This window comes from Lygodium microphyllum, unplaced genomic scaffold, assembly GCF_053477565.2.
Source record: "Lygodium microphyllum isolate KBCC unplaced genomic scaffold, Lygodium_microphyllum_v1.1.10 scaffold_32, whole genome shotgun sequence".
NCBI classification, from domain to species: domain Eukaryota; kingdom Viridiplantae; phylum Streptophyta; class Polypodiopsida; order Schizaeales; family Lygodiaceae; genus Lygodium; species Lygodium microphyllum.
In genome coordinates this window covers 4,939,519-4,957,615 of record NW_028229515.1, presented here as the reverse complement: position 1 = coordinate 4,957,615, position 18,097 = coordinate 4,939,519, and the positions used below count along the sequence as shown (strand labels likewise).

The window sequence follows — 18,097 nt, the reverse complement described above, 5'->3', positions numbered from 1 at the left end:
TGCAAATCTTGCGATCAGCTACAGCCCATAGTGTCCACCATACTTTTGTACGTGGTTCTATGAGATTTGGTTCTCCTTTCCTTTCCTTTTCTCTTCTATTGATGAAACAACACTACACATGGTTCAACCCTAGTATAGTCCCATCGTATAGTTATTTTCAGTGTTGTTTCATAGGTCACCCACTTATTTGTAATGTTGTCTTTACCTTACTGATGAGATGACATTAGACATGGATGTACTCTGGATTTTGTCTTATAGTCCACATTGGCCTTGTGTAGATGTTAATATATTTTTCTTTCTTTCTTTCTTTTAGGCCCACAAAGAATTTACATAGCTCATCCTCTTGTCAAGCAAAGATCTCACGTGTCTTATAGTGAATGAGGTGTTGGAAGATCTGCTACATGTGATGCCTTTCTCAATTTTGCATGGGAATGTATGATTGGAAATGCATTAAGCTTTGCATATGGAACATTAATAATAGATATAAGAAGTTTCACTATGGATATAAATATTATTACTATTTATTGGGCTTTAGATGCTAGGTAGACTCATATCGTATCCTTCACACCAAAAAATGTTTAGTACATATCTGCTTTGCCTGGACTGCCTTCTTTATAGAAGTCAAACTTTTCAAAATCCTATAAGTTCAAGATCCATGTGCAGCTCTTGCTTCATTCTTTATTGCTTTAGGTTAATCTATAGAGTCTAAGGTTTTCATTATCATGTCTATGACATGTTCTAAGGTGTCAATTTGTTTATGACTCCCCCTCCTGTTTCAGTGGGTATGAACAGAGGGAAGATCAATGGCCATGTATGCATTTTGGACCCCTAACCAGTTCTCAGGTTTAGCCAGAAATCTGAAGGGGTGCCTTTTAAACTATTGACATGGTGGTCACGAGTGACAATAGTTAAAAAGGCACCCCTTCAGATTTTTGGATAAACCTTTGGTTGAAACTCAGCAGCGGATCCATCAATGGCCTAAATGTCTATCATATATTTTGCACCCCTTCCTAATCTGAACCTGATGATGTAGTGGTTATAGGTAACCATGATCTGAAAAGAAGGCTGACTTTGCCTTTTTGATTTCAAACCCTTGCCATCTTTCTGCTGGAAGGCTGTTGCCTAACACCTTGTCCTTGTGTGCACATCATGAATGATCTCTGACAGTTAAATGCACATATTAGGGTCAACTTGAAAGAAATGCGACCTTTGTGGATTTATGAAGTTTGCGACTGAAAAGTCCTAAAATTATACAGGTCCAATTCTATTTTTTTCTCCATAAAGGGTAATTGTATAAATTACTAGAAACACAAAATACAAGTGAGCTATATCAGTCAATACTGGGGTCATAATTGGACTATCTGGCTGATAAGGAAAGTGAAGAAACTGCAGCATGCCAAGAAAGAAAATCATCCCTGGGAAGGATGCCTGCAAACTGAATGATGCTAAACTGCCAATGAGGAAGGGATCGCTAATGGGCAACGCGACTGTGCACTCTGGAAGTAGAATAAAAAATGAATGCATTCCAGATAGTCAAATTCTTCGTCTTGCTTGAATTCATAAACTGCATCAAAACATTAGCTTTTAGTGTTCTCATGATGGAGGTGCACTTGCACTTCGATTTGGTGCACAGAACTGGTCTAATAAACTTTGCATTTTGTGTGGATATACCTCAAGTTTATTTTATTTGTCATTTACATAGTCTCTTACCTGTAGATAGGGAACAGGGAGTCTTGTTTTCCTTGGTATCTCCACTATTTTAAATGGCTTATGAATGTCAGTGTGTAAATTTGTTTAGTTATATAGTATGCTTTGGTGTAAAATGAGTGTCTTGAACATCATACTGGCATTCTGTTGTGATGGGGAAACTACTTGAAGTCAATTGTTGTTGTCTGCTGATTGTTCTGATCGAGAAGTAGATTTTTGTTGACGATTATTATTTGCTGGATATGCAGAATGAAACATTCATTGGTGTACTTATGACCTGGGTGAATGCCACCAAACTAGAGGATTTGGTATATGATCGAACTGGGCTTCAAGATACTGGTGAAATATTGGTTGGTTTGTCAGAAAACTCAAGTTTTGTTCATCTCCTATTCCCTCCACTGCGAAATCCAAAACTTACTGATATTCCTAAAGAAGGTGCTATTGCACGAGCTATAAACGGGGAGTCTGATGTGCTAACAGAGTTGGATTACAGTGGTTCCAAAGTCATTGTAGCTTACAGACCAGTTGGCTTTATGGATTGGGGTGTGTAATCATGTGCTCACCATTCAATAGCCCACTGGAGTGTACAGTGCATTTTTTTTCTTCATCATAGGTTTATGTTATTGAATGTTATAGACAATTCTTTTGCAGGACTTTTGGCAAAGTTGAAAGTGTATGAGGCTTATTCTCCTGTTCGAAGCGTACGCACTGTGATAATCATCACGATTGTTCTTCTTGTTTTTTTTGGTGTGTTAGCATCTGTTGGATTAGCAAAGGTATGCTGTATGTGTGATGTTCATACACTGAAAAATGTCTGCTTTCCCAATGAAAGTTTCACAGTTTTCTTTTGCTTAGGATTAAGAAAAAAGGATAATTGTAGCTCTCTTTGCATAGTGTTTCCTATGTATATTGTTACATCTTTGGTAAAAGATACAGTGGTCATTGCAGATGGGAGTGAATTATGCACTCACTTTGCTAGAAGGGTATGTTGACCCCATATAATATCTCAGCACATGTTTAAGATGACTAATGCACTTGATAGATTGTGTCAACTTTCTTTTAAAAATGGTTTCACCTTTAATTAATCAAAATCTTCAATTGGTAAACATTGCTGAAATCAGTTGCATTTCAAGGACTAAGTTTTATTTGTGGAATAGCCACATTTAACAAACATGTTGAGATGACAAGCTCAACACATTCAGACATTGATGACGGATTGCCTGGTTAGATGGATTCACATGTCCACACTTAGCACGTTGGTGGTCATTATAATCCTCACATGGCCACTGACATTATATTTAGTTTGTTACACCTACCTACAACTGGCATAGTTAAAGCGCCGGTCTATTAGTATAGTCAATTATGTACTGTTTGACTTCGTAGGTCACTTTTTTTAATGTTGTATCTTATCTATACTTTGTGTACATTGTATTGTGTGTAAAAAGAAGAAGAAGAAATAAGCAAGAAAACATTTTGGCCTCCATCTCTCTTCTTGTATTCTTGAGTGAGCTTTCTCTTGTGTATGGTGTGTGTTTGGCGTAACAGCTCAAGCAAGTCCCTCCACCTTGCGATTCGCGATACGATATCAAAGTGGTGTTACTGAGAGACGTTGGATTTAAAGGTTGAAGTGAAGGAGAAAAAACAAGGATTTGAGCAAGTAAGCAACGGGTAAGAAGCTCTCCTATTCTTTCACTTTTTCTCTTGGATAGTGCTTGTGGAGGCACTGGAAGTAGGACAAAGCAAAAATCTTAGCTTTCTATGAGATTTGGTGCGCGAGCAGAGTACTATATATTTTGCAGATAGGTCCTTTAGCGATTTCCAATTACTTTTTTGACCATTTGAGGTTGTTTCGGATCCCGTTTTAGACCCACTAGGTTGCGGACAACAATTTTTGGGTATATTGTGATTTCAGCTATGTCGACCGAAAGTGGATACATTGATTATAGATTTTGAATTTGTAAGTTCTAAGGTGTTTGTCAGGAAGCAAACACAACTTTTATTTGCAAATAGGTTGCAGATTATATGTATCGTTGAGCAATTAGTAAAAAAGGATATTTGATATTTTATTGTGCACTTGTTGTAAAAGGTTGTAGAAGAATTTCTTGTTGTTTTGTATCAATGTTGTGAAAATGGCAGAGAACAATGGGAACCTCATCATTGAGAAGTTGGACAAGAACAATTATCCATCATGGAAGTTTCGTGTGACGAACTTTCTTATTGGAAAAGGTCTTTATGAGTTCGTTTTAGGTATTAAAAAAAAAGGTGCTAGAGCTAAGTAATCTTGCGACTGCAAAAGAATTAAAGACATGGACATATTAAAAAATACTATGCTAGGACATGTTAAAAATGTAAAAATTTCACATGTAACTTGAACAAATTTTGAAAACATGTTTTCAATAAATACAAAGGCATGGAAGATTTAACTCAAGCAAGAGTTCAATACATTGAAAAAAGGGAAGATGTCTGTAAATGAATGTGTTTTGAAAGTGAGAAGCATTGTAGATGTCTTAGGAGCTATTGATGCAATGCTTGATGATGATGTTTTGGTTTCATCTATCTTGGCTAGCCTTAATAATGAGAAGGCCTAGAAATAATTTATCACTGCTGTGTATGTACGGAAGCCGTCTTCAGCCTTTGACGAGTTGGTCTCTTTCATGATCATTGAAGAGATCGATATGTAGGGTGAATCATTTGACAGAAGTGGTGAACAGTTTTAAGCATTTTACTCAAGTTCAGGAAGAGGGCATGGTAGATCCTCTTCAAGAGGCCGTGGTATGGGACATGCTGGTTATAACCAGCAAAATAGGTTAAATCAATAATTTAGTGAAATGCAAGTTTTAGGAGGCCATGGAAACTTTAAAGGTAGAGGGAGCTCTAGAGAAAGTGGTAGAATGACAAAATAGAGGTTCTAGCAATTCTGGTATTGTTTGTCATTCTTGTGGTAAAATAAGTCATTATGCTTAGAAAAATGATATCTATAGTTGTATATTGCAATAAGGAGACTATGCATCGTCTTTACGATAGAATAAAGATAAAAATGAGTGCCTGTTTGTTATGCAACATATGATGAATGTTGTATACACGAAAGGGGACATATGATGATGTATGGTATGTTGATTTAGACGTATCTAATCATATGACCAGCCATGTTGAATGATTTTGAGAGATGTAAAATTTACAAAATTTAGGATATATGCAAACAGGTGATGATTCATGCCATCTAATTTTACACATTTAAAAAGTTTTCTTGTCCTTGTATGATGGTTAGACAAAGAGTCCATCAGATATATTATATGTGCCATTTATAACAAAGAATTTAGTGTCTGTTGGCCAAATGGTAGAGTAAGGGCTACATGTTCGATTTAATGCAAAATATTGTCTTATGGAAGACTTTAATCATAATTGTAGGTTACTCGTAAAAGGAATTAGAGTTGGCTGTAGGTTTACTTTAGATATTGAAAATCTTGCTATGTATAATAAAGACAAAGGAGTGGTTACAAACATTGAAATATGACACAAACGTATTGGATATGTAAATGTGCAAAGGTTGAAATTAATACAGTCCAAAGGGTTGGTTACAGAGTTGCTTGCTTTTAGAGTTGCTGAAATTTATAAAGTGTGTAAAGTATGTCAGTTTGGTAAGTAGACAAGATAACCTTTTCCACATGATAGAGATGCGAGCAAAAATATACTTGATGTTAGGCATACAAATGTTTAGGGACCTACACAAAACATACCTCTTGGTGACAATAAATATTTTATCATGTTTATTGATGATTGTTTAAGAAAGATGTAGATGTATTTTATGAAGAAAAAGAGTGATATGTTTGAGTGCTTTACAACTTTCAAGGCTATTGTTGAAACAAAAATAAGATTGAAAGTTTAATATTTGAGATCAGATGGAGGGGTAGAGAATACCTCTCTAATGAATTTAGTGACTTTTTGAGGTATTATGGGATAGAGAGATAGTTTACTTGTAGGTATATCCCATAGTAAAATGGGTCACAGAATTGAAAAATAGGCATATTATAGAAGTTGCACTGGCATTGATGGTGACTGAAAAGAATTTGTCAGAACATTTTTAGTTCAAAGTTGTTCATACTGCTGTCTATTTCATGAATAGAACTCTCACAACTGTAGTTCATGGGATGACCCTCGAAAAATGCTTTACAGACAAGAAGCCGGATGTGTAACACTTGAAAGTTCTTGGTTGTATTGTATATATTCATGTACCAGATGGGCTGCAAAAGAAGCTTGATCCAAAGGTTGAAAAATGCATTTTTATTAGATACTCTTTAGAGTAGAAAGGGTATCGTTGTTATAACCCTGTTACAAGTGAATTCAGATGTCACAACTCTATAGAAACAGAATTTGTTTCTTTTTTCATTAATTTGTCTATATAATGATTTATTAAATTTGTTTCCTTTGCACTAATTAGATATAAAGAAAAGTGCATTGGAGTTGGCCACTAATAAGTGGTCACAAGTTATGATGGACCCACACAGTGGGTTAGAGAAAAGATAGTTCACACTTCTACCTATATGGTCCGATTGGGCGCCTGTGACTAGAACTCACGCATATCAGGGCTCAACTCGCACATAGAAAGGATTGATGCCTTGAAGTGTGGGCTAGATCCGCCAGAACAGACAGTTACAATCAACAAGATGGCATGATCATGAAATGCTTGTACAATGTGCATGTGTGGGATGAAAGCTTGAAATACACATTTCTTTGCATAGGAAAGTCCCATGAAGTTTTTGATACCGTTTTTGCAATGTACACGGAAAAAGCTTTCATATGACACCCATATTGGGGGTCCCTAAATTTTAGGAGGTCCCTAAATTTTAGGAGGTCCCTAAATTTTAGGAGCCTCGAATTAGTCTAAAAATGCTAGTCCTAAAAAATAGGGATGTCATTCTAAAAATAGTAAATTCTGTACTCTGACTGTGCTTACTAAATTTGGTTGTTTCTATTCTTGACAGTATTCAGCCCAAAAAGAAAGGCCATAGAGAAGAGACAAGTGTTAAGACACTTGTCACAAAAGTTTCCAAGTGTCCCACTACTTGTCACATCTCATGACATGTGGCTGGACACTTGTCTTGTGCTACTCCACTTTCCCCTTTTGTACTAGCTTTTTTCTCTCCTATAAATAAGAGCTCGTTTTTCTTCATTCAGCATCATTTTTCTTTGTTGTAAACTCATGTACAACACCCACAGATAGCTAGAAACTGGCCCCATCCATTCCCATCATCATCCCCCACTTCTCCATTATCAAATTCCTCCATATTCCCTCTTCTATCACTGCTGTTTTACAGGACAATAAGCCTGTAAATTCATTATAGCACCTCCTTCTCAAGCTCTTTTTTCTATTTTAGCAACAAGAAGCAAGCCCTATCCATGTACTGCTGATCAACGATGGAGAAAGGCTGATTTCCCCTCTTTCTTCTCTCATACTGTAAAGAAATCAGTTCTTATAATTGCATAATAGATAATGCATGTGTGTTTGTACATCTTTGCATGATCTTGTGAGAGTGGGAATTACTTCTTACTTCTCCTCACTCTCAGGTTGATTGTAACTGAGCTCTTCACTAAGGGACTTGGGTTGAGTAGAAATACATTCCTTCGGAGGGGAGGGGGGTTGTCCATCTTCAACCCTCAATCTTGTCTGTATTACTTTTACATTTTCATGGCTATAATTTTGTGAGTAATTTTCATTTTCAGCTTTAAGTGTTCATTCTCTTTTATATTAAATCTTGAAAACAAGCGAATATCATAATTGTTAAGCATACTACGTTGTTCGGGGCGTTTACAGTGGTATCAGAGCTTTGGCTCAGTTCTCACCGCAACACTGGTAGTGCTTACAATTATAAGTTTGTTTGTTTTCAGCCCTTGTATTGAGTGCTTGAGCATATTTTTCTTAGAGTCTCAATGGATCAGTCGAGTGCTGTCCTTCAAGCCATTCAAAGTCTTAAGAGAGGAGAATCAGCAAATTCGTGAGCAACTTCTCAAACTAGAAAAAGTTGAGAATCCCAAAGAATTCAAAGAAAGAAGCCCATCTGCTTCAAGGAGATAAAGCCATACCAATGAAAGGAGCCGATCAAGAAGTCCAACTACTTCTAAGAGGCAGTCCCATTCTACTTCAAGACAAAGAAAGAGATCGCGTCGAAGCTCATCCTTTTCTTCAAAGTCATCTGGCGCCTACTTTGATGGATCCTCTTCTAGTGACGAAGAGTCACACCTTTCTCGTGGCAGACCTCATCATCATCAAAGGCGTCGACATTCTTCACCCTTGTCTCCATCTTTATCCCCATCAAGTACTTCATCATCTTCAACCTCAAGATCCGGGCATGGACGAAGGCATAAGAAGAAGAAGAAGACTAAGTCACTATCTCAACTTGAAAAGAAGATCAAGTTCAGTATGTATGATGATTCTCGAAATCCTGATTTTCTTTTGAAGTTTATTCGTCAATTTCAAATTTTGTATGGTCGTCAGAAGTACAAAAAAAAAGAAAAGATTAAGTTTGCAGCTTTACATTTGACCGACTTAGCCCATACTTGGTGGATGGGGTTGGAATATGATCATGTTGCTCCAAAATCATGGCAGTCCTTTGTTCGCATGATACAAAGCCAATTTCTTCCTGTTCATTTCAAAGAGATGTAAAAATGAAATGGGATTGGCTTTGGCAAAGGAAAAATGAGTCACTTGGTGACTATACCAAGAGATTTTGGGAGCTACTTTTGAAGGTCCAACATTTCAAGAAGATTAGCAGTTCGGAAAAGATTAGGAAGTTTCAAGGAGGTTTGCATTTTAAACTTCGTACTGCTCTTAATCATTATCATTGTTCTAGTCTCAAGGAACTCATTGACCATGCTGAGACATGGGAAATGGAGCACAATGGCAACAAATCATTCCAAAAGAATGATAAGAAGAGAGTAGCTGATGATGGGGAGTATTCAGCCCCAAATGAAGGACAAAAACAACGGCAAAAGCAGCCATTAAATCAAAAGAAGATGAAGCCCTATGCACCTCCTAATGCTTCTCAATTTCGCTCCAATCAATACCCATAAGCAAAGCAACTTTTCGAAGAAGAAAATGAGCGCTTCATGAAAGAAGGGAAGTGCTTTAAATGTGGACAAACAGGCCATATAGTGAAGCAATGTCCAAACAAAGGACAAAGCAAGGTTTCTGACAAGCCTAAGTCGCCAGTGAAAATCAATGCTATCAGTGATGTAGTTGCAAACACAACTCACACTCCAGAGATGCGCAAATTATTAAAAGCTTGGGGACAGTTGCAAGGTAAGCAAGCACTATTCTTGATAGATTTTGGGGCGAATGAAAATGTCATTTCCTTGTAATTAGCTAAAGAGCTTGGATTAAAGAATGAAGAGATGGACACTCTGCCGGCAGAAGTTCGCCAAGCTTTAAATGCCGATGAAGGTGACACAGTGAAGATTGTGACACCCTATATTGGCAAGCTCAAGTTTCAAATTCAAGGCTACAGTGACGAAGATACCTTCTGTATCGGAGACCTTGATGGTTGCGATGTGATTCTTGGCATGCTCTGGAATCATAGAGTAGATTCAACCATCTTCTCTCAAAAAAAGAAGGTAGAACTCACCAACAAAGGTAAGAAGTACGAGATCCAAGCTGGAGTTTCTGGAGACACTATACCTATGGTAAGCCATATGCAAGTCTCTAGAGTAATTAAGGATTGTGTTCAATGTTGTTTGCTTTATGTCACTGATGTAAAAGATAATATGAATGCTGAAAACCAAGAGTGACTTTAGCTCTTGGAAAAATATAAAGATTGTTTGTCGGAAGATCTTTCTTATCAGCTTCCCCCAGAAAGGCCAGAAGACCATCATATTGATATTATTCCGGGCAGTTCCCCTCCTAGTATAGCACCATACCGTGTGAGCCGTCCTCAACAAGAAGAAATCAGAAAGCAAGTCGAGGACCTACTCAACCGTGGGCTAATTCGGCCAAGTAGCTCACCATTTTGTTCACCGGTTTTTCTTGTTCAAAAGAAAGATGGCACATTCAGGATGTACATTGATTATCGAGCCCTCAACAAAATCACTGTGAAAAATCAGTTTCCTATTCCTAGAATTGACGACATTTTGGATCGTCTAGGAGGCTCAAAGTTTTCAGTCGCATTGATCTAAAGAGTGGTTATCATCAAATTAGGGTAATACCACAAGATGTATACAAAACTGCTTTCCGCACTTTATACGGTCTTTATGAATTCTTGGTGGTTCCTTTCGGATTAACCAATGCACCAACCACCTTTAATCGAATGATGGAGCGCATCTTTAGAGAGCATCGACAATATGTCGGTACTTTCTTTGATGATATTCTTGTCTTTAGCAAGAATGAAGAGGAGCATCATCAGCACTTGTAGATTGTTCTACAATTACTTTAACAAAATCAACTCTTGGTAAATGGTAAAAAGAGTGAATTTTTCATGCATAAAATAAATTACCTTGGGCATGTCATCTCTTCTGAAGGGATTCAGATGGATCTTGAAAAGATCAAGATAATCCAAGAATGGCCTCATCTTCATGATGTACATGAGGTGCGATCGTTTCTTGGCTCATGCTCTTATTACCGCTGTTTCATCAAGCATTTTGCACATATGGCTTCTCCACTTCATGACCTTACAAAGAAGAAGACCTCTTTCCAATGGAAGGAAAAAGAGAAGGCAACCTTCACAAGGCCGAAAACTGCTCTTACTTCTGGACCTATTCTTATAATTTTAGATTTGGTAAAACCATTTGTGGTGGAAGCAGATGCTTGCGGTGATTGTGTTGGTGCAGTGCTAAATCAAGAAGGCCATGCCGTAGCCTTTGAAAGCCGCCGTCTAAATGATGTGGAGAAAAGGTATGACATTTATGAAAAGGAGCTCTTAGTAGTGGTTTATGCTTTGAAGATATGGAAACATTGTCTTTTAGGCAATGAATTTCTTATTGAAACTGATCATTAGAGCTTGAAGTATTTCAAGACTCAAAAGCATTTGCAAGAGAAACATGCAAGATGGGAAAACTTCTTGTCTATGTTTCATTTTCAAATTATGTACACTCCAAGGAAACAAAACGTAGTTGTTGATGCACTTTCTAGAGTGCCTCGCATTGCAACTATTACAGTGGCTCATCATGAAGATTTTCAAACGATGAATAATACTTATGATGAAGATACTGATTTTGCAGCAATTTGGTCAAATTTACAAGGAGGTTCTCATCCAGATTATTCTATCAAAGACGGTTACCTTCTCACGAACAATCATCTTTGTGTCACTCTTCCTGTTCGACAAAAGGTGCTTAAAAAAAGTCATGAACCCCCTTATGCAGGGCATAGAGGGAGGGCAGCCACTCTAAGTGCAATTGAGCGCTACTTTTATTGGCCAACATTATGAAGAGATACACATAACTTCATTGAGACTTGTCTAGTATGCCAAAAATCCAAGTATGATAGACAAAAGACTCCAGGATTGTTGCAACCTCTTCCAATGCCCAAAGATCCTTGGGAATCTATCACAATGGATTTCATTTCAGGTATTCCAAGAATACCTTAAGGTCATGATATGATTTGGGTCATAATTGATCGATTCAGCAAGCAATCACATTTTATTCCATGTTATAAAACATTGAAATCTGCACAAGCTGCAAGACTTTTCATTCAACATATCTTCAGATTACATGGTATGCCTTCTGAGATCATTTCAGATAGAGACACCAAATTCACAAGTAACTTTTGGCGTGCTTTATTTAAGAATTTGGGAATCACTTTAAAGTTTTCCTCAGCTTTTCATCCTCAAACTGACGGCCAAACAGAGTTGATGAATCTTACTCTTTTGGATATGTTGAAAGCTTATGTTAGTGAACATAAATCACAATGGGAGAAATATCTTTCATTATTGGAGTTTGCTTACAACAATACAGTGCATTCATCCACAGGGAAAGCTCCAAATGAAATAGTACAAGGTAAAGTGATTCCTCCTCCAATTATTCACACTAAAGATAAGATTTTTGCTGCTTATGAGTTTGCTTCAGATTTAAAAACAGCAATGGATCAAGTTAGAGCCACTCTTAAAGTTGCCCAAGAGCGACAAAAGGAGCAAGCAGATAAATGAAGAAGACCTTTGGCTTTTGAAAAAGGTCAATATGTCTTGCTAAAGTTTGATAAAAGCAGGCTCAAACAAGGTTCCTGTCAAAATTCATCTTTTCCAAAGCTCTCCAGTAGATACTTTGGACCCTTCAAAGTGATTGAGAAAATAAATGAAGTTTCTTATCGACTTGAGCTTCCTGCTCATTGGAAAATACACAATGCTTTTCATGTAAGTTTGCTAAAACCTTACATAGGACCAAAACCAAAGAAACCCATTACTAAAGATCCCCCAAAAGTTGAAGAAACAGAGCAACTCTTGAAACCTGAACAGATTTTGTTTCACAAGGATCGAACCACGAGAAGTGGCCTTGTGTCACGAAAATTCTTACTAAAATTCAAGAATCTACCCACAACAGATGCACAGTGGGTAGATGAAAAATTCATGAAGGATTACCCAGACATTCTTTAGCCATATCAAGAAGCTTTTCTGTTGAGGACAGCTGAATAAAAGCTAGAGGGCTGTCACAACTCTATAGAAACAGAATTTGTATCCTTTTTCATTAATTTGTCTATATAATGATTTATTAAATTTGTTTCCTTTGCACTAATTAGATATAAAGAAAAGTGCATTGGAGCTGGCCATTGATGAGTGGTCACAGGTTATGGTGGACCCACGTAGTGGGTTAGAGAAAAGATAGTTCACACTTCCACCTATATGGCCCGATTGGGCGCCTGTGACCAGAACTCACGCATATGAGGGTTAGACTCGTACACAGAAAGGATTGATGCCTTGAAGTGTGGGTTAGATCCGCCAGAACAGATAGTTACAATCAACAAGATGGCATGATCATGAAATGCTTGTACAATGTGCATGTGTGGACTTTGTTTCCTTTGCACTAATTAGATATAAAGAAAAGTGTATTGGAGTTGGCCATTGATGAGTGGTCACAGGTTATGGTGTACCCACGCAGTGAATTAGAGAAAAGATAGTTCACACTTCCACCTAGATGGCCCGATTGGGTGCTCGTGACCAGAACTCACGTATATCAGGGTTAGACTCGCACACAGAAATGATTGATGCCTTGAAGTGTGGGCTAGATCCGCTAGAACAGACAGTTACAATCAATAAGATGGCATGATCATGAAATGCTTATACAATGTGTATGTGTGGGCTGAAAGCTTGAAATGCATATTTCTTTGTATAGGAAAGTCACATGAAGATTCTGATACCGTTTTTGCAATGTACATGGAAAAAGCTTTCATATGACACCCATATTGGGGGTCCCTAAATTTTAGGAGGTCCCTAAATTTTAGGAGCCTCGAATTAGTCTAAAAATGCTAGTCCTAAAAAATAGGGATGTCATTCTAAAAATAGTAAATTCTGTACTCTGACTGTGCTTACTAAATTTGGTTGTTTCTATTCTTGACAGTATTCAGCCCAAAAAGAAAGGCCATAGAGAAGAGACAAGTGTTAAGACACTTGTCACAAAAGTTTCCAAGTGTCCCACTACTTGTCACATCTCATGACATGTGGCTGGACACTTGTCTTGTGCTACTCCACTTTCCCCTTTTGTACTAGCTTTTTTCTCTCCTATAAATAAGAGCTCGTTTTTCTTCATTCAGCATCATTTTTCTTTGTTGTAAACTCATGTACAACACCCACAGATAGCTAGAAACTGGCCCCATCCATTCCCATCATCATCCCCCACTTCTCCATTATCAAATTCCTCCATATTCCCTCTTCTATCATTGCTGTTTTACAGGACAACAAGCTTGTAAATTCATTACAGCATCTCCTTCTCAAGCTCTTTTTTCCATTTTAGCAATAAGAAGCAAGCCCTATTCATGTGCTGTTGATCAACGATGGAGAAAGGCTGATTTCCCCTCTTTCTTCTCTCATACTGTAAAGAAATCAGTTCTTATCATTGCATAATAGATAATGCATGTGTGTTTGTACATCTTTGCATGATCTTGTGAGAGTGAGAATTACTTCTTACTTCTCCTCACTCTCAGGTTGATTGTAACTGAGCTCTTTACTAAGGGACTTGGGTTGAGCAGAAATACATTCCTTCGGGGGAGGGTTGCCCATCTTCAACCCTCAATCTTATCTCCATTACTTTTACATTTTCATGGCTGTAATTTTGTTAGTAATTTTCATTTTCAGCTTTAAGTGTTCATTCTCTTTTATATTAAATCTCGAAAACAAGCGAATATCATAATTGTTAAGCATACTACGTTGTTCGGGGCATTTATATCAGAGTAAGCAAGGATGCTATTTTTGATGAGATAAGCAGTTGATATGCATATAGTAGTGATGCATTGGATAATAATGATGATAAGACTTGGGATCTAGTACAATTTTCTAAGGGCAAGAAAGCTATTGGCTATAAGTGGGTCGAGAAAATTAACCATAATGCAGATGATTCTGTTAGTAGGTATATGACTAGGCCAGTTGCATAAGGTAATGCTCAAACATATGGCATAGATTATGAAGAGACATTTAGTCCAGTTGCTAGGATGGTAACTGTTAGATGTGTGATTATTTTGGTAGTGACCAAAGGTTAGAGTTTGCAACAAATGGATGTGAAGAATATCTTCTTGCATGGTGAATTGCAAGAAGAGGTGTATATGAAGTAGCCAATAGGTTATGAGGATTCAGAGCATCCCATATATGTGTGCAGATTAAAGAAAACTCTCTATGGGATGATGTAAGTACTTAGAGTATGGTTTTACAAGATCTGAGGGTATTTTGTCAACATTGGCTTTTAGGTTTCTGATGTTGATTATTCACTTTATATGAGAAAGGAAGATGCAAGTTTTATCATCTTGGTCATCTATGTGGATTACTTGATTATTACATGTGACAATGACAGTGGGATTACTGAAGTCAAGGATCTTTTGAAGAAGAAGTTTGAGATGAAGGATTTGGGTGAGTTAAGGTACTTTCTTGGTATTGAGGTAATCAGATGTAATGATGGTATATGATTGTCCAAAAGGTAGTATGGCTTGGATATGTTGTGCAAGTATGGTATGATAGTGCGTAAGTCTCTTTCAGTGCCATTTGAGCAAAATATGAAGGTGAGTGTTGATGTTGGGGATGAGATAGAAGTCCCTATTGCATTCAAGAGGATAGTAAGGAGCTTGATTTACATGACCATCGCAAGGCGAGACTTAAGTTATGCTGTTGGCCTTGTTTGTTAGTTTACGTAGATGCCTAGAAAGCTTTATTTGGATACAGTTAGACACATATTGAGGTATATGAAGTTCACTTTGCATTATGGACTTTTTTGCGAGGCATGTAAGAATACATAGATGTTTGGATATATAGATGCAAATTGGACTGATAGAAGATCTACCAACGGATTCATTTTTTCTTGTGGTAGTGTAGTAGTTATGTGAAGTAGTTAAAAGCAACATACAGTTGTTTTATTGAGTATAAAGGCCGAGTACGGAGATGCTACTATGGTAGCATGTGAGGTGGTATTGTTGCAAAAGTTATTGGGTGATTTGGATGTGTAGATAGATGGTCTACCAATTGTCATTCAATGTGATAATATGAGTAGCGTATGGTTAGCTAGGAATCCAATGTTTCATGGTAGGACAAAATACATCGAGGTGCACTATCACTTTGTGAGAAAGAAGGTACTTGGAGAAGAGATTGACTTGGTATATGTCAACACATAGAATTAGATAGTTGACATTTTCACAAAGGCATTGTGAAACTAGCCTTTTTCCTTAGATAGGGTGGTAAATAACGTGATTAAGCACTATTTATAACAATTAATAAATTCACAAAACTGAAATGCACACTTTACCATATAATCTTGGACATTGGACACCTTGTTGGTCTCAAAACTAGCGTCTCTTTCGGTATTTATTTAACTTAATTGAAGAATAAGTTAATGTACAATGGGATTTTCCCAATCCCTTTTGGTATTCCAACTCCCCTTGTTGTCTAAAATGACCAGCAAGTCTTCAGTTTGATTTGCTCCTTGATTTAGGCAATCAATTGGCCTTCACCCGCTTTGATGGAGTTGAAAAATGCCCCAAATTCAATGATTTGCTGGTCTCTTCACTTGAATAGGCTAAAAACAACTTTAGACTTGTTGAATCCAAGTCTTGGAGCTTCCAAATTTTGGCACACTTCTCGAGGTTGTTGTTAAACCCTAATTTTTGCTGGTAGATTAGGGTTTACAGTAGAGAAATTTGAAATTTCTTAGCCTTTGGTAATCTCAATTCTATAATCTTTGACGCAAGGTTGTAGAAAGGTTGAGAGATGAGAGAGAATACTGAGGAGAGAGAAAATTCAGACTTTCTTCGCGAAGTACTGAAGAAAATCTATCATTTACTACTGTTGCTACCCTGTCTCAATAGCTTGTAGATGCAAAGAACTGAAGAAAATCAGTCATTTACTGTTGTTGCCTTGTCTCAACAGCTTGTAGATGTTGTCACCTGCTATTGATTGGTCTTCTTTTGCCTTTGGCTGTCTCAAAAGGTCCTCCGATGGCTGCAAATTAGACCAGTAGTATCTTCTCCCTCTCTCTTGTAGGCTGAATACATAAAAAATGTCTCTCTCTAGCCTCTAAAGATATCTTTCAATCTTGCATGGATATTTTTGACAAGTGACGGTTTTTCCAAATGGTTTTTTCAGCATTATCCATAATTAAATATTAATTTTCAGTCTTTAAATACTGAAAATTAATCTAATAATTATTTCAGTGCCTTGAAAAATGATATGATTGGCTAATAATTTTATTGGCTAGGTGTCAAAAGATGACGTACTAGCAAGACAGTAGGGTTTGCGGGGAGGAACACAGTGAACTCCGCAAACATGGAGAAGAGAAGAAAAGAGAGAAGAAACTGTGATGAATGGAAGGATAAAGTTTTGAATTATGGAGTGAATGTGATATAGGGAAATGAGGGTGCCGTAGCACAAGGAAGATGATGAAGACAACTATGAACCACGAACCACGAACCGCAATGTCCTCCTGAAGGGATGTGAGGATAGTGGAGAGGCTAGAGAGAAGAGGTGACGGACTGAATGAATCAGCCGTGAGGAATGAATGAGAGAGTGGTTTATAAATAGGCACAGCCAGTCTAGGATGGCATCCCTTTTTAGGGCTGCAAACCCTAAACGCAAAACGCAAAAACGCAAACTGCGGCTGAAAGATGAAGGGTTTCTCAACCTCGTGAGAGACTGAAACTCAACCTCGTGAGAGAAGCCACTAGCTCCGTGCATCCATGTTGGAAGGAATACGAAGACCTCGTCACCAAGTCGAGGCTGAATCTCCGAGGTCCCGATTTGGGTGGTACCTAAAGATCTTGGATATCAGTAGAAGAGATGACTGGTCGAAGGCAGCCACTCCAAGAAAGTAGAGGATGGGTGAAGAACTTCATGTCGAGTAGGTTTCCTCTCTGAGGTGGGATGTGGAGGGGCCCCCGCTGAAGTCAAAGAAGAAGTAGATGTCCCCTTTGAGGGCAAAGAAATAGCATTTCCCTTTGAATCCCCCTCTGAAGTAGATAAGGAATCCAAAAACTCATGGATCACGGACTCCGAAATGTCTGATGACGAAGGAAGTGCCACCGGTCGTGCTGAAGAAGATATTGGGGGTGCTGAAGAGTTTTCAGAGGTAGCCTCTCAAACCTGAGTAGTCAAGGGCGGGGAAGGGTGGGGCTCAGAATGAGCAAGAGGTGGGCAACAATCGTTGTCTCTCAGTGGAGCAGACTGGGTAGTCGAAGAAGAGGAAGGAGTTGAGCGGCCACTATCTCTCGAAGGAGTAGACTGACGAGAAGACGATATCGAACAATCACTGTCTCTCAATGGAGCGGACTGTAGATCCGTAGGTTGTGGAAGTCACTGTACCTGAAAATAAGTGGGAGAAGATTGTAGTTGGTATTGCAACAATCTCCCGGAGGTCATAGTGCCAATCAATCCTCCATGTGCTAGAGAGGACTTAGTGCGCATCGGATGCGTCTTATTGCCTTGAGCATAGTACCCTGATAGCCGATGCAAAACGATCTCTGTGGCCCAAAAAGGAGAGGTGGCACCCAATCAATCCTCCATGTGCTAGAGAGGACTTAGTGCGCATCGGATGCGTCTTATTGCCTTGAGCATAGTACCCTGATAGCCGATGCAAAACGATCTCTGTGGCCCAAAAAGGAGAGGTGGCACAAGGAGTGCCTGGTGGAAGATACATGTACTCTGGAGGGGTAGGGAGCAAAGGTCGAAGTCGGCAAGCATCGGTTGTGTGTTCGGTGATGCCACAGTAGGAGTACCCAGTAGTC

The 18,097-nt window shown here is 38.2% G+C and overlaps 1 protein-coding gene across 2 annotated transcripts in view; it reads left to right on the top strand.

The window, feature by feature from the left end:
* Positions 1–18,097, top strand: part of LOC148009238 (uncharacterized) — a 145,226-nt gene that overhangs the window by 31,514 nt on the left and 95,615 nt on the right. For both annotated transcript variants that reach the window (XR_015689860.1, XM_087673652.1), the window contains exons 3-4: positions 1,956–2,250; positions 2,359–2,483. Coding sequence is in view for 1 of the 2 variants with exons in the window: in XM_087673652.1 (XP_087529778.1) it covers positions 1,956–2,250; positions 2,359–2,483 (420 nt within the window). In the remaining variant the exon portion in view is untranslated. The remainder of the gene's footprint in view (positions 1–1,955; positions 2,251–2,358; positions 2,484–18,097) is intronic.